At 44.7% G+C, this 21873-nt stretch overlaps 1 protein-coding gene across 5 annotated transcripts; it reads left to right on the plus strand.

The window, feature by feature from the left end:
• Positions 1–1836: 1836 nt before the first annotated feature.
• ZNF621 (zinc finger protein 621) lies at positions 1837–20773 on the plus strand. Of its 5 annotated transcripts, none has more exons than XM_081246950.1 (5): positions 1837–2761; positions 5308–5376; positions 14867–14993; positions 15573–15680; positions 17472–20773. In XM_081246950.1, the coding sequence occupies exons 2-5, from the start codon at positions 5374–5376 to the stop codon at positions 18527–18529; spliced, it is 1296 nt and encodes a 431-aa protein (XP_081103076.1). In that variant the 5' UTR covers positions 1837–2761; positions 5308–5373; the 3' UTR covers positions 18530–20773. The 5 variants fall into 5 exon arrangements, with proteins under 5 accessions (XP_081103076.1, XP_081103077.1, XP_081103075.1 ...); XM_081246951.1 differs by lacking the exon at positions 5308–5376 and having other exon boundaries at positions 1837–2211; positions 2676–2761; positions 14809–14993; XM_081246949.1 differs by lacking the exon at positions 5308–5376 and having other exon boundaries at positions 1837–2211; positions 2676–2761.
• Positions 20774–21873: the final 1100 nt, after the last annotated feature.

Consider the following 21873-nt stretch of genomic DNA (forward strand, 5'->3'; position numbering starts at 1 on the left):
TTTTACATTTAGTTCTGTCATCTATTTTGAATTAAACTTTGTATAGGGCATGAGGTATGGATCCAAGTTCCTTCCTCCCTCTCTCTCACATTCCCTTCCTTTTCAAATGGGTAACTTGTTGTAGCACCATTGTCCATATATGTGTGGGTCTAGTTCTAGACTCTGTTTTGTTCCTGTTTGTTGATCTGTTTGTCCATCTTGATGCCATTAACACACTGCATTAATTACTATAGTTTTTCTAAGTATTGAAGTCATATATTGTTAGTCCTCCTACTTTGTTTTTTGTTGTTTTGGCATTTCCAGGTCCTTTGCATTTCCATATGAATGTTAGAATCAGTTTGTCAATTTCTACAAAATATATCCTGGGATTTTGATTGAGATTGTATTGAATCTATAGATCAATTTTGGTATAATTGACATCTTAATTATATAGACTCTTGATTCGTGAACATGGTAAATCTCTCCATTTATTTAGATTTTTATTAATTTCAGCAATATCTTGTAATTTTTACTGTATAGTAAGTAACTCCTGGGATAGAGTCATATATACAGATATCTAGGGTCATTCTGTCTTCTAGCAGTGGGAGGCCAATTTCCCCTTTTAGCTCTGAAGTGCTTGGTGAGTAGGAACCATATATATGGAACTGTGTTCAGTAGACCTATCAGTGGTCAAAGAAAAAGTCTGTTCATGTTGGCAACCACACTGGCAAGAAGTGGTCACTGAAGTAAGGCTACTGTTGACCCATTGATTTTCAGAAGCATCATTACTGTAGTAAGGCATTTGCTAATTAGCTGTTGTCCAGTGGGTAGTACTGTCATTGATTGGCTAGCTTTCAAGGGCATTTGTCACTGATTGGCTCATGTTCTAAAGTTTGGGGCTGCCATTGATTTGATAACTCTCAGAAGCATAGTTGCAGGGATCACCAAAGTGAGACTGTCACTGTCATTGGCTGATTTTCAGAGCATGTGTGTTGACCCGAAGTTGTGTAAATTAACGGCATTTACTTGTTCTTAAGAGCAATTACTCGTTCGTGGCCTGGAACTTTGGTCAAAGAACAGTCTTTTCCTTTCTTGAATCTGAAAAACAGTCCTTTTAATGTTTCAATTCTCAACCGCCCCCCCACCCCCCGCCGTTTCCTTTCCTCAGCCCAACCTGCCGGAGAGACTGAGGGATTATCCAGATCTTCATTTGTGGAGGTATGATTGTTTTTTTCAGCCAGTGTTGAAATTTAAGTTACTTGCCAGTTAACTAGGTGAAATAGCTGTAAACTACAGAATTTTTGTACTCTATTGAAAAAAGCTAAACACAGGACATTTAGGGCATCCTGCCAAAGTCAATACAGGACAAAATCATTTAATATAGGACTTGTATATACAGGATGCTTGGCAACCGTAGTCACTGTTATTTTGGTTGTTAAAGGAATCTGCCCTAAAAGGTCCCACACACGCCTAGGTCCTAGGAAGGGAGAGGGCTTTAAAACGGTAGATGGGAACCATGGTTCTCCTAAGGGCTGCCCAGCCTAGGACCCAAGCAAGATGCCTGGCGTGGGCCTCTAGATGACACAACAGAAACCATTCTCCCCACACCTGCACAGCCCAGGCTCCAGGTGACCCAGGGAATAAAGGCGGCCGACAGCTGATGGGGCAATCGGTTAACTGGGGCCCCACCTAGGTCTAGAGGCCGAGATCTGAGTAGAGCAAGGTTACGTCAGCGCCCTCACAGCCCGCCCTCAGAGGTTGAAGCACAGGGGCGGAGGCACCCGCAGCTTGCTCGGCGGTGCGGCGCCCGCACATGACGTCACGCGCAAGAGCCTGTCCTATTCCCCGCCCCCTCGGGTCACGTGAGGCAGCGCCGCGGGGACCACCGAGATGGGCCGCCTCCGGGCGGCCTAGAGGGGCGCTCGATGCCCCTGCTTGGTTCTGTGTCGGCTTTCGGAGACTCACCGAGAGGTTCTGAGGGGAACAGGCTCGTTTCAGGCGAGTTCTTCGTGCTAGTCTTGTCCGGCGCCAGCTTCCTCGCTTTCCTTAGCGATTCGTCAGCACCCCGCCCCTGAACTCGCCTCTCTGACCCGGTGCACGGGTGTCTGGGCCTCGCAGAAGCCGCCGAGGTGGTTGCGGGGCCTCCTAGAGCCCTGGTCCAGTCCCTTGCCCACCGAGGCGTGATCCTCTTTTTTGTCCTAAAGAAGTTGGCGCAACTGCCTCCCGTGCCCGGTACCGAAGTTTCTGATGTTTGGGGTCTCCTGCTTCCTTGGGTGGAGAGCCCGTTGGGGTCTCCTGTCATCATCACCCACTGGAACACTTGAGTATTTTAGCTCAATCCAGATCCAGCCACCCCTGTCTCCCTTCTCCAAAGGCACGCTTTTTGGGGTCAATGTCATGATCCCTCTAAGCGCTTTTTTAGGTTTTTTTTGTTCAGACCCAGCACTGTAGGGACAGGATTCGTCTTGGATCCCTAGGTCCGCTCAATGTGAATGGGCCCCGGGACGCTCTTGGGCAGAGCAGGCAGGTGGTGGATTGTCCCGAGGACCAGGCAGTGCAATTCATGAGGAGTTTGGGGCGATCAGCCAGAGCAGGGCTGATAGAGTCTCCCGCCAGTGCTCGAAAGGAAAAGACGGAAGGCGGCTGTGGGTGATGTAGCACAGGGACTATTGCACTCATGGCTCTTCTTCTCTTAGCTTTTAAGGTTCTTGTTCTTCCAAACCCAGAAGACAGTGCACGGAGCCAGGGAACATCAGCCATGCTCCAAACCACTTGGCCTCAGGTGAGCTGAGCTTCTTTTCAGTCTTTTAAAAATCACATGAGCTATCAGGTAATCAGGAAAGGACCAAGAAGGCCTAACTTGGCCAGGCTATGGTTTCCCTCTTGAGTCCATCCCCAGGGCTATGGCTGTAAATACATGGTGGAGGAAATAAGAGTCTTGTGTGTACAGAGTGATGAGTTTGGATGAATAGGTTTAAGTGGAAAAAGGGGGACCCAAGCCAAGAAATTCCCCCTAAATGTGGAAATCCAGATCATGTTCTACAAATAAAAGTTGCCAGCACAGATACAGAAAACAGCTTTACCAAAGGGGAAATGAGTTGGGGGGATAAATTAGGAACGTGGGATTTAAAAAAAAAAAAAAGGTTGCCTGCCGAGATAAGAGAAATTCTTTTTAAAAAAAAAAATAAAAATAATTTGTTTTTGGCTGCGTTGGGTCTTCGTTGCTGTGTGCGGGCTTTCTTTAGTTGCGTTGAGTGGGGGCTACTCTTCGTTGCGGTGCGCGGGCTTCTCATTGTGGTGGCTTCTCTTGTTGCGGAGTGTGGGCTCTAAGTGAGTGGGCTTCAGTAGTTGTGGCACGCGGGCTCAGTAGTTGTGGCTCACAGGCTCTAGAGCGCAGGCTCAGTAGTTGTGGCGCACGGGCTCAGCTGCTCTGCGGCATGTGGGATCTTCCCGGACCAGGGCTCGAACCCGTGTCCCCTGCATTGGCAGGCGGATTCTTAACCACTGTGCCACCAGGGAAGCCCCAGAGAAATTCTTTATTGAAGGGATTGCTCCACAAGTAGTAGATGTATCCCAGAGAGACCAGCATTGTTTTTTCCATATGTGCTTTCTAAATGCTAGGTGCATAGTACTGAATAATGCAGACAGGTTCCCTTTTCTCATGGAGGGTACTTTTACCCAAAACAAATAAGTTACCATAATTACCTGTTGCTAAAGTACAGTGCTTCGTAAAAGTGTGGTCCATACGTGGGCAGCATCAGGATCACCTGGGTGCTCATTAGAATTGCAAATTGTTAGTCCCACCCTAGACGCGGAGTCAGATTGGGGAGGAGGGTAAGTGGGGTCAGCAATCTGTTGTAACAGGCTCTCCAGGTGATTCTTACACACCTTCTCAAATTTGAGAAGCCCCAACGAAGCTACCTTTGAAGGTAGTGGTCAGGGAAGCCCTCATGGAGGTGGTCACATGACGTTGAGACCTCAAGGATGAGGTAGAAATAGTCTTGAAAACTACTGGAGAAAGAAGTAAAGAAGAGCTTTCCAGAGAGGACAGCAGATGCATCAGCCCTGGGCTGGGAGAGAAAGCTGGGTGTACTCTGGAGACAGGGAGAGGTCAGAGGAAGTAGTTCATTGTGAGGTGGGGCAACTAGGCACATGGCTTGGAGATCACTGTGAAGACTTTGGTTTCTATTCTGGGTTCAGTAGGAAGACACTAAAGGATTTTAAGCAGGGGAGTTGAAAGGGTTGGATTTATATATTAAAAAGGTTTTCAGCCCGTAGTGGTGCATTGGTTGCAGAAGAGTGTGAGTCAGGATGATATTGCAGTCCAGGTAAGAGATTAAGTATTGCTCTCCCTGCCCCTTTCCCTTTCTTTTTTAGTAGACTTAATTTTTTTAGAGAAGTTTTAGGTTCATAGCAAAATTGAGCAAAAAGCACAGAGTCCCCATATGCTTCCTGGCTTCACACATGTAGAGCCTCCGTCATTATCAGAGTGGTACATTAGTTACAACTGATGATCCTACATTGACACATCATAGTCACATAAAGTCCGTAGCTTGCATTAGGGTTCACTCTTTGTTTTTTTAGTAGATTTAGTTTATTTATTTAATTTATTTTTTGGCTGCGTTGGGTCTTTGTTGCTGCACGCGGGCTTTCTCTAGTTGCAGCGAGCAGAGGCTACTCTTCGTTGCAGTGCGAGGCCTTCTCATTGCAGTGGCTTCTCTTGTTTTGGAGCACAGGCTCTAGGAGCACAGGCTTCAGTAGTTGTGGCACGCGGCCTTCAGTAGATGTGGCTCGTGGGCTCTAGAGCGCAGGCTCGGTAGTTGTGGTGCACGGGCTTAGTTGCTCTGTGGCATGCGGGATCTTCCTGGCCAGGGCTCGAACCCATGTCCCCTACACTGGCAGGTGGATTCTTAACCACTGTGCTACCAGGGAAGCCCAGGTTTCACTCTTGGTGTTGTACATTCTATGGGTTACAAATGTGTAATGATATGTATCTATTATTGTAGTATCATACAGAGCCTCTTCACAGGCTCTAAAAATCCTCTGTGTTCTGCCCTCCCTTCCTGGCAACTATTGATCTTTTTGCCTTTTCCAGAATGTTGTGTAGTTGGTATCATACCTTTTCATATTGGTTTTGTTCACTTAGCAGTATTCATTTAAGGTCTTGTGTGACTTTTCATGGCTTGATAGCTTATTTCTTTTTAGTGCTGAGTAATATTCCATTGATTGTACCACAGTTTATTTCTCCATTCACCTACTGAAGGACATCTTGGTTGCTTCCAAGTTTTGGCAATTATGAATAAAGCTACTATAAACATCCTTGTGCAGGTTTTTGTGTGGACGTAAGTTTTCAACTCATTGGGAAGATACCGAGGAGCATGATTGCTGGATCATATGGTAAGAGTATGTTTAGTTTTGTAAGAAGCTGTTAAACGTCTTCCAGAGTGGCCACACCGGTTTGTATTCCTGCCAGCAATGAATGAGTGTTTGTGTTGCTCCAAATCCTTGCCAGCATTTGGTATTGTCAGTGTTTTGGATTTTGGCCATCCTAATGGATGTGTAGTGGTATCTCATTGATTTAATTTGCATTTGCCTGAAGACATATGTTGTAGAGCAGGGGTCCCCAACCCCGAGGCCAACGACCGGTACTGGACTGGTCCTGCCTGTTAGGAACCAGGCTGCACAGAAGAAGGTAAGCGGCGAGCAAGTGAAGCTTCATTGGCCGCTCCCCATCCCTCGCATTACCACCTGAACCACCCCCCAACACCCCCGTCCAGTCCGTGGAAAAATTGTCTTCCACGAAACTGGTCCCTGGTGCCAAAAAGGTTAGGGACCGCTGTTGTATAGCATCTTTTCATATACCTGTTTGCCATCTGTATAACTTCTTTGATGAGGTATCTGTTCAGGTCTTTTGCCGATTTTTTGAATCGGGTTGTTCATTTTCTTATTGAGTTTTAAGAGTTCTCTATATACTTGGGATAATAGTCCTTTATTATGTCTTTTAAAATATTTTCTCACTATCTATGGCTTGTAGTCTCGTTTTCTTGAAGTATTATCCTTTTAAGGTAGGGTTTAATTCCCCCTCATCATTTCTTTCAAAAATGTATTTCCTTCAAAACCTTCTCAGCTAGTTTTTCACACTTACTTTTTCCAGATTACTCTAAATGATCCCCTACCCCTGTATAAATCTCATTGATTTTTTGGTGGGGGAGTGGATTTTTTTGAATTCATAGGCAAAATTGGGGTAATTGACTTCTTTACAAGTTTGAGTCTTCCCATTCAGAAACACTGTATATTTCAATTTATTCAGTTTCTCTTTTATTTATTTTAATAAACATTTAGTTTTCTTGTCTTGGTTTTGCAGGTTTTTGTTAGGTCGGTTCTTAGCTATTTTCATATGAATGGCATCTTATTTTCTCTTTTTTTGTCTTCTAATTGTTTATGGTGGTATTTAGGAAAGCTAATCATTTTTGTTCACTTATCCTATATCTAGCTAACTTAATGAATTATTTTGTCAGTTTTAAATGTTTTTTGTTTATTCTCCTGCGTCTTGGATATTTTTTAGGCAGATAGCTATTTCCTCTGCAAGCAAAGATGTTTATGTTTCTTTCCTACATTTATGCTCTTCCAGTCTTTCACAGAAAGTAGAACTCAGTGCGTGGTAAATTATCAACCATTAACTTTAATGGATGTGCTCTGGCACTTCACTGTTAAGGTGGTATTTGCTATTGTTTTCTGACCTTCATAAATGTAAAAATTTTTATTGGTGATCAAACCATTTTTGAAATTAATTCTTTCAGCAAATTCATATTAATCATCTTGCATCTGCCAGGCCAATGTACTGTGCACTAGTAAACCAATAATGAACAAAACAGAATCCTTCCCTCATGACTTACAACCTGGTGGGGAGAGATAGACAATAAAAGTATAATTTGTCAGATGATGAAAAATACTGTGGAGAAAAATAAAATAAGTTGATGTACATAGTGACCATCCATAGGAGGAAGAAGAATGTATCAACAACCTACCTGTCTTGAAAAAGTAAGTTCTCCTTTAATAACAGGCATTTTTTTGGACTCATGATACCTGCGGTTATTTGACAGCAGGTGGGAAGAACAATTTGGGGAGGAAGATGGTACTGGGTGGAGAAAGTTGTGAGAATAGCTCTGAAGATGTGAGGGAGTGAGGTTTGACTTGCTGCACGCAGAGGTGAACTTTGGTTTACCTGTGAGCCTGTGGTCACTGTCATCAGAAGCCCTTTAATGCCTTGTTGTTGAAGCAGTGATTACTCACAGGACATCATGGTTCTATCTGATGTTTGGATTTGGGGCTCAAGCTATTTGGGGGGCCCTTTGAGCCTCGTCATTGCCCAGCTTAAGGGTCAACTCTCCCTTTGAGAAGTTTCTAAATTTGTTCTTCTCTCAATGTCTCCTTTTGAACTGAGTTCCCTAGTTCTTGTTTGCAAAGGACCCCCTCAGAAGGACCTGAGTGTAGTGCCAGTAGAGTGGCTGGGAGAAGTTTAACTTGCCAGCATTTATGCTTGGGGTATGTTTCTTCCCTGCTTCCCCCAGGAGCAGTTGTGAGAGCATTCCCTTCTCCCTGTCGCCTCTGCTGACTCCAGTGCACAGGCTGCCAGGAGAGACTGGGACACTCAAAGAGTAAGGGGCTTAGCTGAGCCCCTGTGGGTAGGTGTCTTCCTTTTCATTGGGCTGAAAAGAACAAGGCTGACTGCATAGGGTGGTGAGAATCTCCTAGGAGACGGAATCATCTGTGGGGTCATGAAGGTGAAAAGGTGCAGAAGGCAGGAAACCCCTCCAGGCTGAGCCCAGTCTCTGTGGTCTGCACTGTGCTGTCTATAGAAGCAGAGAAGGTAGTCAGTGGACACCATTAGAAACTGCTTCTACATCTCATGGAAGATGCAGAGGCTCTGGCTCCTAGGATGGTGTGTGCGGTTTTGAAATAGCTGATCCCTCAGTGTAGATTGGGGGAGGGCCCCCACGTGGCCTGGAGGGAGCACAGTAAAGACGGCTTGATACGTAATTTTGGAAGTTGGGTTTGAAAAGATGTTCTCCAAAGATGGGGCAACACCAGGTTATAATGAGGTTCAGGGGTTAGCTATGTGTTTGGAGAAGTTCATGAGCCCCTGTCGGAGGCAGCATGCTATGTGGGAAGAGCCCAGGTTTGCTGTTTGACAGGTTTGTGTTGAAGTCCCAGCTGTGTCACTTCCTGGCTGTGTGATCTTGGGCAAAGTAATCAATTTTTCTGAATCTTAGTTTCATCCTTTGAAAAATGGGAGTAACAACTATGACTTCATATATATGTTGTAAAAAGTAAATGAAAGACAAGATTTTTTTGATGTGGACCATTTTTAAAGTGTTTATTGAATTTGTTACAATATTGCTTCTGTTTTATGTTTTTGGTTTTTTGGCCACGAGGCGTGTTGGATTTTAGCTCCCTGACCAGGGATTGAACCCACACCCACTGCATTATAAGGTGAAGTCTTAACCACTAGACCACCAGGGAAGTCCCAAAGACAAGATTTAAAAGTACCCACCCAATGGGGCTTCCCGGTGGTGCAGTGATTAAGAATCCGCCTGCCAGTGCAGGGGACACAGGTTCGAGCCCTGGTCCGGGAAAATCCCACATGCCGCGGAGCACCTAACCCCATGCGCCACAACTACTGAGCCTGCACTCTAGAGCCCGCAAGCCACAACTACTGAGCCCACATGCCACAACTACTAAAGCCCGTGTGCCTAGAGCCTGTGCTCCACAACAAGAGAAGCCACCACAATGAGAAGCCCGTGCACCACAACAAAGAGTAGCCCCCACTCACCGCAACTAGAGAAAGCCCGCATGCAGCAATGAAGACCCGATGCAGCCAAAAATAAATAAATAAATGAATTAATTAATTAATAAAGTAAAATAGATATATTAAAAACAAAAAAAAGTACCCACCCAGGAGCCTGATGCCTAGGGGCTAATCCACAAATATGAGTTCCCTTCACTCTTCAGAAGATGGAGGTGGCCCAAGGGAGACAGAGGGGGCACACTTTGGCAGGTGGGATGGAGCTCAAGACAGGGGGACGTGCCTGTGCCCAGAGATAAGCACATAGCCAGCCTTCTTTGAAGACAAGTAGTTTGGAGGAGAGGCCACAATGGGCAGGCTGCAGGTTTCCTTCAAGAGAGCTAGCTTTCTGATAAGGTAAGAAGGTATAAAAAGAAATTTGTAAAATACTGGGACTATTTTATTTATTTATCTTTTTTTTTTGCCGTACACGGGCCTCTCACTGCTGTGGCCTCTCCCGTTGCGGAGCACAGGCTCCAGACGCGCAGGCTCAGCGGCCATGGCTCACGGGCCCAGCCACTCCGCGGCATGTGGGATCCTCCCAGACCGGGGCGCAAACCTGCGTCCCCTGCGTCGGCAGGCGGACTCTCAACCACTGTGCCACCGGGGAAGCCCTATTTTTTTTTTAATATATCTTTATTGGAGTATAATTGCTTCACAGTACTGTGTTAGTTTCTGTTGTACAACAAAGTGAATCAGCCGTATGCATACATATATCCCCATATCCCCTCCCTCTTGAGCCTCCCTTCCACCCTCCCTATCCCACCCCTCTAGGTTATCGAAAAGCACTGAGCAGATCTCCCTGTGCTATGTGGCTGCTTCCCACTAGCTATCTATTTTACGTTTGGTAGTGTAGATATGTCAGTGCTACTCTCTCACTTCGTCCCAGCTTCCCCCTCCCCTGCCGTGTCCTCAAGTCCATTCTCTTATGTCTGTGTCTTTATTGTGCCCTGCCACTAGGTTCATCAGTACCTTTTTTTTTTTCAGATCCATATATATGTGTTAGCATACGGTATTTGTTTTTCTTTTTCTGACTTACTTCACTCTGTATGACAGCCTCTAGGTCCATCTGTCTCACTACAAATAACTCAATTTTGTTCCTTTTTATGGCTGAGTAATATTCCATTTATATATATGTGCCATATCCTCTTTATCCACTCATCTGTTGATGTGCATTTAGGTTGGTTCCATGTCCTGGCTATTGTAAATAGTGCTGCAGTGAACATTGTGATACATGTCTCTTTTTGAATTGTGGTTTTCTCTGGGTATATGCCCAGTAGTGGGATTGCTGGTTCATATGGTAGTTCTATTTTTAGTTTTATAAGGAACCTCCATACTGTTCTCCATATGTATGATATTGATATTATAAATGTATCAATTTACATTCCCACCAACAGTGGAGGGTTCTCTTCACCACATCCTTTCCAGCATTTATTGTTTCTAGATTTTTTGATAATGGCCATTCTGACCAGTGTGAGGTGATACCTCATTGGAGTTTTGATTTGCATTTCTCTAATAATTAGTGATGCTGAGCATCTTTTCATGTGTCTCTAGGCCATCTGTATGTCTTCTTTGGTGAAATATCTACTTAGGTCTTCTGCCCATTTTTTAATTGAATTGTTTGTTTTTTTGTTATTGAGCTCCATGAGCTGTTTGTATATTTTGGAGCTTAATCCTTTGTCCATTGTTTCATTTGAAAATATTTTCTCCCATTCGGAGGGTTGTCTTTTCATCTTGTTTATGGTTTCCTTTGCTGTGCAAAACCTTTTAAGTTTAATTAGGTCCCATTTTGTTTATTTTTGTTTTTCTTTCCATTACTCTAGGAGGTGGGTCAAAAAAGATCTTGCTGTGGTTTATGTCAGAGTGTTTCTCCTATGTTTTCCTCTAAGAGTTTTATAGTGTCTGGTCTTACATTTAGGTCTTTAATCCATTTGGAGTTTATTGTTGCGTATGGTGTTAGGGAGTGTTCTAATTTCATTCTTTTACATGTACCTGTCCAGTTTTCCCAGCACCACTTATTGAAGAGGCTGTCTTTTCTTCATTGTATGTTCTTGCCTCCTTTGTCATAAATTAGGTGACCATATGTGTGTGGGCTTAACTCTGGGCTTTCTATCCTGTGGGTCTTTTTCTTCACTTGTGTTTCCCGCCTAGAGAAGTTTCTTTAGCATTTGTTGTAAAGCTGGTTTGGTGGTACTGAATTCTCTTAGCTTTTGCTCTTCTGAAAAACTTTTGATTTCTCTGTCGAATCTGAATGAGTTCCTTGCTGGGTAGAGTAATTTTGGTTGTAGATTTTTCTCTTCCATCACTTTAAGTTTATCGTGCCACTCTCTTCTGGTCTGCAGAGTTTCTGCTGAAAAATCAGTTGATAACCTTATGGGGATTCCCTTGTATGTTATTTGTTGCTTTTCCCTTGCCGCTTTTAATTTTTTTTTCTTTGAATTTAATTTTTGTTAGTTTGATTAATATGTGTCTTGGTGTATTTTTCCTAGGGTTTATCCTGTATGGGACTCTGTGCTTCCTGGACTTGGGTGACTATTTCCTTTCCCATGTTAGGGAAGTTTTTGACTATAATTCAGACCCTTTCTTTTTCTCTTCTTCTTCTGGGACCCCTATAATTCAAATGTTGGTGTGTTTAGTGTTGTCCCAGAGGTCTCTGAGATTGTCTTCAATTCTTTTCATTCTTTTTTCTTTATTCTGCTCCTCTGCAGTTTATTTCCACTATTTTGTCTTCCAGCTCACTTATTCATTCTTCTGCCTCAGTTATTCTGTTATTGATTCCTTCTAGTGTATTTTTCATTTCAGTTATTGTATTGTTCATCTCTGTTTGTTCTTTAGTTGTTCTAGATCTTTGTTAAACATTTCTTGTATTTTCTCAGTCCTTGCCTCCATTCTATTTCCGAGATTCTGGATCATCTTTACTATCATTACTCTGAATTCTTTTTCAGGTAGATTGCCTATTTCCTCTTCATTTATTTGGTCTTGTAGGTTTTTACCTTGTTCCTTCATGTGTGACATATTATTTTGCCATCTCCTTTTTTTTTTTTTCCTTTTTTTTTTGTGAGTGGGATTGTGTTCCTGTCTCACTGGTTGTTTGGCCTGAGGCTTCCAACACTGGAGTTTGTAGGATGTTGGGTAGAGCTGGGTCTTGGTGCCAAGATGAGGACCTCTGGGAGACCTCACTGCGATGACTATTCCCTGGGGTCTGAGGTTCTGTGTTAGTCCAGTGGTTCAGACTTGGAGCTCCCACTGCAAGAGCTTCAGCCCGACGCCCAGCTCGTGAACCAAGATCCCGCAAGCCACGCAAGGTGGCGCAAAAAAAAAAAAAGAAAAAAGAAAAAGGAGAACTGTAACAAAGTAAAAAATAAAATTAAACTAGGAAACTAACAGATATGTTAGAAAAAATATAAAAATAAAAATATAGATGAAACAACAACCAGAAGGTAAAACAGAACCACAATAGTAAAAACAAGGAGTAGAAAAAAAAAAAAGGTGGAAAAGGTCTTGGCTCTGGAAGGCACGGCCTAAGCAGGGGCAAGGTTTGGGTGGGGGGCAGGGCCTATGCTTAGGACCCACAGGGCTGGAAAAGGCCCTGATGGGTGTGGGGGGTGGGGCTTAGGCTCAACAGAACAGAAGGGGCCCAGGCGTACCTCCCACCTCTGGTTTCAGAGGGTGGGTGACCCCACTTGGGAGCTCAGCAGGCATCCTGGGCCCGAGTGGGCAGAGCAAACACCCTCGCTCCTCTCCTGCTCCTCCAGTCCCGGAGGGCCCCTCCCGCCTGCCTCTCCTGTTCTCCCCAGTCTCCCTCCCCAGGACCCATGCAGCCTGGAGTGGGCTTTGGAGGGCTGGGGAATCAGCCTGGGAGCTTAGCAGTCTCTGTGGGCCCAAGTGGGTGGTGCATACGCCCTCTGCTCCTCTCCTGCTCCTCTGGTCCTGGAGATTGGGCAGGGGAAACACTGCGTGTGCTCCCCATGATCCGAGCCCCTGAGGGTCCCACCAGTCATGGGAACTCCTCCCCCCTCTCAGCCACCCTTCAGGGCTGCCAGTCCTATCCAGCCTCCACTTCTCCTTCCCCCTCAGTCCCCCCACGTCCTACCGGTTCACTTGGGGCTTATACCCATCTCCTTGGGCATCGGGGTCCCCCACCAGTGTCTGGCAGGTGCCCTAGTTGTGGGGAGAGGCAAACTCTGCGTATTCCCACACCACCATCTTCCTGATGCTTCCTAATTTTTATTTTATTACGGAGTATAGTTGATTAACCATGTTGTGTTAGCTTCAGGTGTACAGCAAAGTGATTCTGTTATATATATACAAGTATCTTTTCCTTTTCAAATTCTTTACCCATTTAGGTTATTACAGAATGTTGAGCAGAGTTCCCTGTGCTATACATTGGGTCCTTGTTGGATATCTGTTTTAAATATAGCAGTGTGTACATGTCAATCCCAAACTCCCAATCCATCCCTTCCCCCCACTGCCAGTCCCCTGGTAACCATAAGTTCATTCTCTAAGTCTGTGAGTCTGTTTCTGTTTTGTAAATAAGTTAATTTGTATCTTTTTTTTTAGATTCTGCATATAAGCAATATCATATGGTATTTGGCTTTCTCTAACTTACTTCACTTAGTATGATAATCTCCAGGTCCATCCATGTTGCTGCAAATGGCACTATTTCATTCTTTTTAATGGCTGAGTAATATTCCATTGTATATATGTACCACATCTTCTTTATTCATTCTTCTCTCAATGGACATTTAGGTTGCTTCCATGTCTTGGCTATTGTAAACAGTGCTGCAGTGAACATTGGGGTGCATGTGTCCTTTCAAAACATGTTTTTCTCCAGATATATGCCCAGGAGTGGGATTGCTGGATCATATGGTAGCTCTATTTTTAGGTTTTTAAGGAACCTCCGTACTGTTCTCCATAGTGGCTGTTACCAATTTACATTCCCACCAACAGTGTAGTGGGTTCCTTTCTGTCCACACCCTCTCCAGCATTTATTGTTAGATTTTTTGTTAATGGCCATTCTGATTGGTGTGAGGTGAATCTCATTGTAGTATTGATTTGCTTTTCTCTAATAATCAGAGATGCTGAGCATCTTTTCATGTGCCTCTTGGCCATTTGTATGCCTTCTTCGGAGAAATGTCTATTTAGGTCTTTTGCCCATTTTTGGATTGGATTGTTTGTTTTTTTAATATTGAGTTTCATGAGCTGTTTGTAAATTTTGGAGATTAATCCCTTGTTGGTCACATCGTTTGCAAATATTTTCTCCCATTCTGTGGGTTGTCTTTTTGTTTTGTTTATGGTTTCCTTTGCTGTGCAAAAGCTTTTGAGTTTAGTTAGGTCTCATTTGTTTATTTTTGTTTTTATTTCCATTACTTTAGGAGATGATCAGAAAAGATCGTGCTGTGATTTATGTCAGAGAGTGTTATGCCTATGTATTCCTCTAAGAGTTTTATAGTATCTGGTCTTACATTTAGGTCTTTAATCCATTTTGAGTTTATTTTTGTGTATGGTGTTAAAGAATGTTCTAACTGCACTGGGACTATTCCTAAGGAGTGGCTCCTCTGCGCATAGTGGAAGCTGTTGGGGAAGGCCAGGAGAAGCTGGGGCAGGGAGTACATGTGGCCGTGCATATGTACTTCGGCTGAGTGGAGACAGAGAGAGTGGTTGGTGTACAGAAAATTAGGTGACAGGTTAAGAGTACATGAGGGCAGCAGGTGCTAGAGGGACAGATCCATGGAGAAATGAACAAAGGGGGTTGATGCAGTTACCAGGCAGGAGAGCCCCAGATGCCAAGTTATGAGGTTAGGATGACAGTTTGGAGCCCCAGAGCTGAGTAGGTGGGAGAGCATTGGCGTACCGAGTCTGGAGGTGGGAACACTGGCTGAGGACTGGCCTCTGGATGGGGTGCTGAATGCTCTTGTCCATAGAGCAAACCTTCCACGAGGCTCAGAGTCACAGACCCTGGCAGGTCCATCTCTTCCCTGCAGCTCAGACTGCCCCCTTCTGGCCCTCGCTCAAGGCTTCAGCAGGAACCTGTTGTTTCAGGAGCCAGTGACCTTTGAGGATGTGGCTGTGTACTTTACCCAGAACCAGTGGGCCAGCCTGGAGCCTGTGCAGAAGGCCCTGTACAGGGAGGTGATGCTGGAGAATTATGCAAATGTGGCTTCCCTGGGTAAGGTCTCTCTCAGTGGCCCTCTGTGATAGTTTCATGTCTTCTCAGATGTCTTGGGGATTCTAGTAGTCCTTAGGTTTGATGGCTCCAGAGAGGAGTTCTGCACTCATCAGCCTTTGGAGATGCTGGGTGGGGAAATCCCAGGTTCCCTTTGGCTTTGAAATTGGACTTCATTACTTCCCAGGGAAGAGCATGGTTCTGGACCCTGAGTGAGAGGATTCTCCTGGGTACCCCCAGGAGACCTCTGTTCCTCCATCCTTCCAGTGTTGTGGGATTTGGGCCCTCTCCTGTGTGGAGGAGCCTCCCAGGATATCAGTACATACATCCTTCCTGAAGGGATTTCCTTTCTTCTGAGTCAGGGTGAGCTTTCACTTTCTCCCTGAGGAGAATCACTATCTCCCTGGCCCTACCTTGGAGCACAGTTTGGACCCCTTCCTCAGAACCCCTGGTGGCCCATTGGTCCCCTGGGCAGTCCACTTCTCCCCTCCTCAACTAGCCCACGATGGGGTGGGCAGAGAGATCTCAGGAACAGCTCTGGATGTCTCCCCTCAACTTGTCTCTCTCTCTTTCTTGCTGGAGAAGCACTTCCATTCCCCACACCTGTTCTGATCTCCCAGCTGGAGAGAGGGGAAGCACCATGGGGCCCAGATCCCTGGGAAGCAGAGATTTTGAGAGGCATCTGTCCAGGTGAGTAAGAGGACCTAGTGCTTTCTGGTTTGCCTTCCTGGTTTACTAGAAATATTTCTCCTGCAGCAGAGAACAAAGCTCCCTGTAGTTTTTATAAGGTAGTACTCAGTACACTCTCTGACCTCTTTCGAGTTCCTGCACTGAGCCCGGAAGGACCATTCCCTAGGAATGCATAGCTTCACACTGTCCATATCCACATGGCTATCCTCCCACGGAAAAGCTGTGACCCACTACCTCTGAAACCACCTCTTTTCTCACTTACCAGCGAAAATATTTAATTTTATGCCAATTTTCATGGCAAAGAAGCAGGGTTTTAGCCATACTTTTAAGGAAAATATTATTCTGTGGGTCAAACTGATTTATCTGTGCCATAGCTATGATTTTATTTGCCTCTTTAGTGTTTAAATCATGTTTAGTATTTAAAAGTTCCTGATGTCATAATCTTGAGGTTTACGATATATTTGTTTTCTATAGGGCTATAGAAGAAAGGGCAAGAATATTCCCCCAATACAACACCCAACACACCCACCCACCCTAAAATTTCCCAGAGACTGCTTACCAGTCCTGGGAGCTTTTGTTTACTTGGGTTTTCTTTCTTTTAGGAAGAAAGCTTCCAGGCCTCATTTCTCACACATACTGCGACGTTGTAAATAGTGGTTCCTTTAGCAGTAATACCACTGTGGCCTACAGCTCTCCGATCGACTTGTGTTCTGGCTGACTTTCTGAATGAACTAATGTTTTATCCCAGAATATTATGTGGATTTTTTTTTTTTTTTGGCCATGCTGTGAGGCTTGTGGGATCTTAGTTCCCCGACCAGGGATTGAAGCTGGGCCCTCAGCAGTGAGAACACGGAGTCCTAACCACTGGAATACCTATGTGGAATATTTAAAAGTAGAATTGTCAGGCCATTATTTAGAATTCGGAATATGGGGTGGTTTCCTGGCTTCCAGGTGGGGCACTGGGATCCATTGTTTCTCTGTGTGTGTTACCGCGCTGCTCAGCTACTCATCTCACGGGTGTCTTTTCCCTTCTTCGAGGTCTCCCTCTCTCTCTTTTTAAAACCTGTTTCCATTGCTTGCTGATTCCTCTCACCTCTCCCACTTTTTTTTCTTTTTTTCCCCTCCTGCCTCTTTTCCTTACCCCCCTCCCCTTTTTTAACTGGCTGTGCCGCATCGCTTGTGAGACCTTAGTTCCCCAACCAGGGATTGAACCTGAGCCCCCTGCAGTGGAAGCATGGCGTCCTAACCACTGGACCGCCAGGGAGGTCCCCTTCCCATTCTCATTCTGCACATTTCACCTGCCCTGGTTCATTCCCCAGCCCTTCCTTATAAGAGGCACTCCCTGGACTGGTTCCAGTGTCGTCACTTCTCCAGTTATATGTTATTGTTTTTCTTTTTCTCTCTCATCCTCCTTTATGGATGCTTGTAGCCATCTTATGGGTATATATATATATATATATTTTTTTTTTTTTTTTTTTTTTTTTTTTTTTGCGGTATGAGGGCCTATCACTGTTGTGGCCTCTCCCGCTGCGGAGCACAGGCTCCGGACGCACAGGCTCAGCGGCCATGGCTCACGGGCCCAGCCGCTCCGCGGCACGTGGGATCTTCCCGGACTGGGGCACGAACCCGTGTCCCCTGCATCGGCAGGCGGACTCTCAACCACTGCGCCACCAGGGAAGCCCCATGGGTATATTTTTAAAAAATCACTTCCTACGAGAGAAAATCAGGACCACTGGATCCTGTTTCCCTTCCAGTTCAGTAACGAGGAACACTTGTGGTTTCTTTGGTCAGGTGGTGAGTCCTGGACTAAGACAGAAGAGCCAGTGGTAAAGCAGGAAGCCCCTGAAGAAACAGAGGTGCACAGCATGCCAGTGGGAGGGCTTTTCAGAAACATGTCTCAGCACTTTGATTTTAAAAGCAAGGCACCATGGCAGACTTTCAGTCTGAATCCCAATCTAATACTTCGAGGTGGAATGAAGTTCTACGAGTGTAAAGAATGTGGGAAGATCTTCAGATATAACTCAAAGCTCATTCGGCATCAGATGAGCCACACTGGGGAGAAGCCCTTCAAATGTAAGGAATGTGGCAAAGCTTTCAAGTCCAGCTATGACTGTATCGTACACGAGAAAAATCACATCGGCGCAGGACCCTACGAATGTAAGGAGTGTGGCAAAGGTCTGAGCTCCAACACAGCCTTGACCCAGCATCAGCGCATCCACACGGGCGAGAAGCCCTATGAGTGTAAGGAGTGCGGCAAGGCCTTCCGTCGGAGCGCAGCCTACCTTCAGCATCACAGGCTACACACTGGGGAGAAACTCTATAAATGTAAGGAATGTTGGAAAGCTTTTGGGTGTAGGTCACTCTTTATCGCCCACCAGAGAATTCACACCGGGGAGAAACCCTACCAGTGTAAGGAGTGTGGCAAGGCGTTCACCCAGAAGATTGCTTCCATTCAGCATCAGAGAGTTCACACCGGAGAGAAGCCTTATGAGTGTCAGGCATGTGGGAAAGCCTTCAAGTGGTACGGCAGCTTTGTTCAGCATCAGAAACTGCACCCCGTGGAGAAGAAGCCTGGCAAGGCTCTCGGGCCGTCCGTGCTGTGTCCCCAGGGCCCCTCTTCAGCCTTAGCTGCCATGCCTTTCCAGGGCCCCTGCTCTGCTCCGGCTGTGGCCATGCCTTCACTGGCCTTGCCACACACTGTCCTCATTCCTGCCTCCGGGCCCGTGTTAATGCTGCTACCCACCTCTGGAGTCCCTTCTTCTGTCCAGATTGTACGAGTCTTCCAGGGTCTTCCTCCCACTGTGAAGCCTTCCCCAGTTATTCTGACCCCTTCTCCTCACCCCTCGTGACCTCTGTCTTGGCACTTCTCTGGCTGTTACACACAGCAGATCTCCAACCTAACTTAGGCTTGATTTGTGGCTTTTACACTGTACATGTGTTACAGCTGTTGCGGCATAAACGCCGTTGTAATCGAGATATATTTAAAGACTGTGTTTGTATGATATATTCTGTTTTTTTCTGGGTAGAAAATGGAAATACTTGACCTTCATATTGGTCCCTTTCAGGCTTGAACAGTAACGGTCATGTCTGCATTGTGGGGCTGCTGGTGGTCGAAGTGCTAATAGGACGCTTTGGTGAATTAGGGACGTTTGAGAGAGAGGACATCCCCGTATTAGGCCCCTGTGATTAGAGAGAAGCAGCCTGGGAGAAACAGAGGAGGCATTTAAGACCTGTCAGAGTTGAGAATTGGAATGAGCTTCCAACCATGGCCTTTAGAAATGAATGCAGATTGTTCAGTGGGTGAAGGTGTGGTGTATTCATGCAGTTGAAGTTGGGTTGCTATTGACACAGATCATTGAGGAATCTTGTACGTCTCTGCAAAAGATCATTTGAAATAACCAATTTTTTAAAAGAAAACATACAGTGATAACAATCATTTATATGATGAATAGCAATCATGTCTTTAAACATGAAGTTGTTTTTTTTTAATCTTTAGCTTTGCTTTTGATATCTAGATGTTTCCTTGTAACTTTGGTTTCCTAAGTAAATATACACCAAGACATTCATCTTTGCTTCATCTGTTGCATAAATTTTTCTTGGTGTGCATTCCGGTTTCCTGTTTGCAAGCACTGGTTTCTACATTGACTTTTCTCCAAATTGTAAACATGAACTTTGGCAAATTACTAAAGAAATAGGAGCAACTGATTTGGGGGAAATCTGAATATGCCTGCAGAATTGTATTTTAGGAATAAAGAGGGCTATGTAACGGGTCAGTGGTTAAGCTTATGTGACAGGTTAGTGAAGTGGAATTTTGGATTGCTCTTCCTTTTGACCTTAGGTGAGAATCTTTTATAACTGTGCAAAGGACTGTGTGAAGTAATTCCTGGAAAAAGAACTTGAGTTATGCGTTACAGGCACACCTTGTTTTATTGTGCTTCACTTTTTCCATTTCACAGATACTGTTTTTTTACAAATTGAAGGTTTGTGACAGAACTGCATTGTTGGATAATGGTTAAGATTTTTTAGCAATAAAGTATTTTTTAATTAAGGTATGTTCTTTTTTTAGACAATGCTATTACATACTTCATAGACTATAGTGTAAACAACTTTTATATGCACTGGGAAACCAAAAAATTCGTGTGGCTTGCTTTCTTGCTATATTTGCTTTATTGTGGTGGTCTGGAACTGAACCAGAAGTATCTCTGAGGTCTGCCTGTATTAGCACTAATATAAAGTAAACCCTTAAATGTTGATGGAAGGGACCATAACATTTTTTTAAAGTTGCTTTTGCTGTCTACATGTGTCTCCATTGCAGTTAACAGAAAAACCTTTACATTAGTGTTTCTTAAACTTTACCATGTGTCTGAATAAGCTGGTATAAAAAGAGTAATTTTCTGGCCTAACTCTCAGAGATTCTGATTTTGGATATCCATGGTGATGCCCAGACCTTTAGTGTGGACCACACTTTGAGAGAGGTGCCTTGAGCAGCAAATGCCTGGGGAGTGTACCTTGATAAAGGGCTTGCCCTATTTCACAGTGATCTTCAAGAGAGAAACCTCTAAAAGTAGCTTAGGTGGTATCAGTTTAGAAGAAAAGAGAAAAGTAAGTGAAATTTGGTCTGTAGGGAAAAAAAGAAAGGGGCAAAGAGAACTGATGTAGCTTATGAAGAGTTCTTGAGGTCTCCAATGCCAGAAGGTTCGTGGGGTTGACATTGGTTACCTTTTGCTGTTTTTGTGGTTTATTTGCATGTTCGATGAAAGAATGAGGAAATTTTTTTTCTTATATTAAGTTAGTACACTTCAAACTAGCTCTTGGGTTAAAGAGAACGCAAAGTGAAAGCTGCAGATGATTTAGAATTGAACAACAGAATAGATCATAGCAGGGTCTAGGAGATGTGGCGAAAGGTGGTACTTGGAGCAATGTTTACGGTCTTGGATGCATTCTTTAGAAAATGAGTTTGAAGGCTTGCAATTCAGAAGGTTGGGGTGGGGGGTGGGATGGTGGTGGGAAACAAAAAAATTAACCAAAAACTAAAAACCAAACAAACAGACCACCAGCCCCCTTCCCAATAAACTTAGAAATAAGATACACAACAGAGTTTGGTGTTTATTTATTTATTTATTTACTTAATTTATTTTTGGCTGAATTGGGTCTTAGTTGTGCCACGCAGGATCTTCATTGAGGCAGGCGGGATCTTTCATTGTGGCACGGGCTTCTCTCTTGTTGTGGCATGTGGGTTTTCTCTTCTCTAGTTGTGGTGTGCAGACTCCAGGGCGCGTGAGCTCTGTAGTTGTGGTGCACAGGGTCCAGAGCGTGTGGGCTCTCTAGTTGAGGCGCACGAGCTCAATAGTTGTGGCGCATGGGCTTAGTTGCTCCGCGGCATGTGGGATCTTAGTTCCCTGACCAGGGATTGAACCTGCATCCCCTGCATTGTAAGGCGGATTCTTTCCCACTGGACCACCAGGGAAGTCCCCAGGGTTTCGTGAAGATGGCAGTTGAACATGTTAGCATTTCACCCTCCTGAAACTCCACTAAGATAGTAAAGAGATTAAAAATTAAAAACATAAACTCAGAAGAACAATGAAAATAAGCTGATGACAACATTTTGGAAGCTCAAAATCAGGTGAAAGAGTTGTGACTTTTAGCAGAGCTGAGAAAGGTAAATCCTAAGCCACATTGCAGGAAGCTGAGCAGCAACCCATGTGGCAGAATTCCCAGAAAGGCTTAGGAGCTGAAGACTCAGAAACCTCTGGAAGAAGGGGATGCTGGTGGGGTGAAGAACAGGAAAATTGGCTAAAAGTCTTTAAGAAGCACTTAGATTCCTGGTCACTTCCCCACCTCTCTCTTCTCTGGAGCAGTGTAGCAGGAATTTTGAATGTTGGGGAACCACACTGAATGTTAGGCCCTTCTCTGTCACCCCCTCACCTTCTACTCCTGGTTCTATCCAGAACCTGCTAATAGACTTGTGCACCTTCTAGGCTGGAAATCAGAACTTTCTTTGGGAGATCTGATCAAGTCAAGTGAAGAGACCAGTGATTCCTCAGTAAAACAGCTCCACACAGAAGTGCCAACTGTGCACGCAGAGCTTCTCACCAGCTTTTTGACGCTCCATTTTTTTTAATATTAATGAATTTATTTATTTTTGGCTGCATTGGGTCTTCATTGCCGTGCGCGGGCTTTTCTCTGGTTGCGG

Source organism: Mesoplodon bidens (genome assembly GCF_964165515.1).
Source record: "Mesoplodon bidens genome assembly, chromosome: 10".
Taxonomy (NCBI): Eukaryota; Metazoa; Chordata; class Mammalia; order Artiodactyla; family Ziphiidae; genus Mesoplodon; species Mesoplodon bidens.

Coding starts and splice junctions, on each gene's coding strand:
- ZNF621 (XM_081246947.1), top strand. CDS start 2,657: ATGGCTCTTCTTCTCTTAGCTTTTAAGGTTCTTGTTCTTCCAAACCCA. Junction 2,762..14,866: donor TCCAAACCACTTGGCCTCAG/GTGAGCTGAGCT, acceptor CTGTTGTTTCAG/GAGCCAGTGACCTTTGAGGA. Junction 15,681..17,471: donor TTTGAGAGGCATCTGTCCAG/GTGAGTAAGAGG, acceptor TTCTTTGGTCAG/GTGGTGAGTCCTGGACTAAG.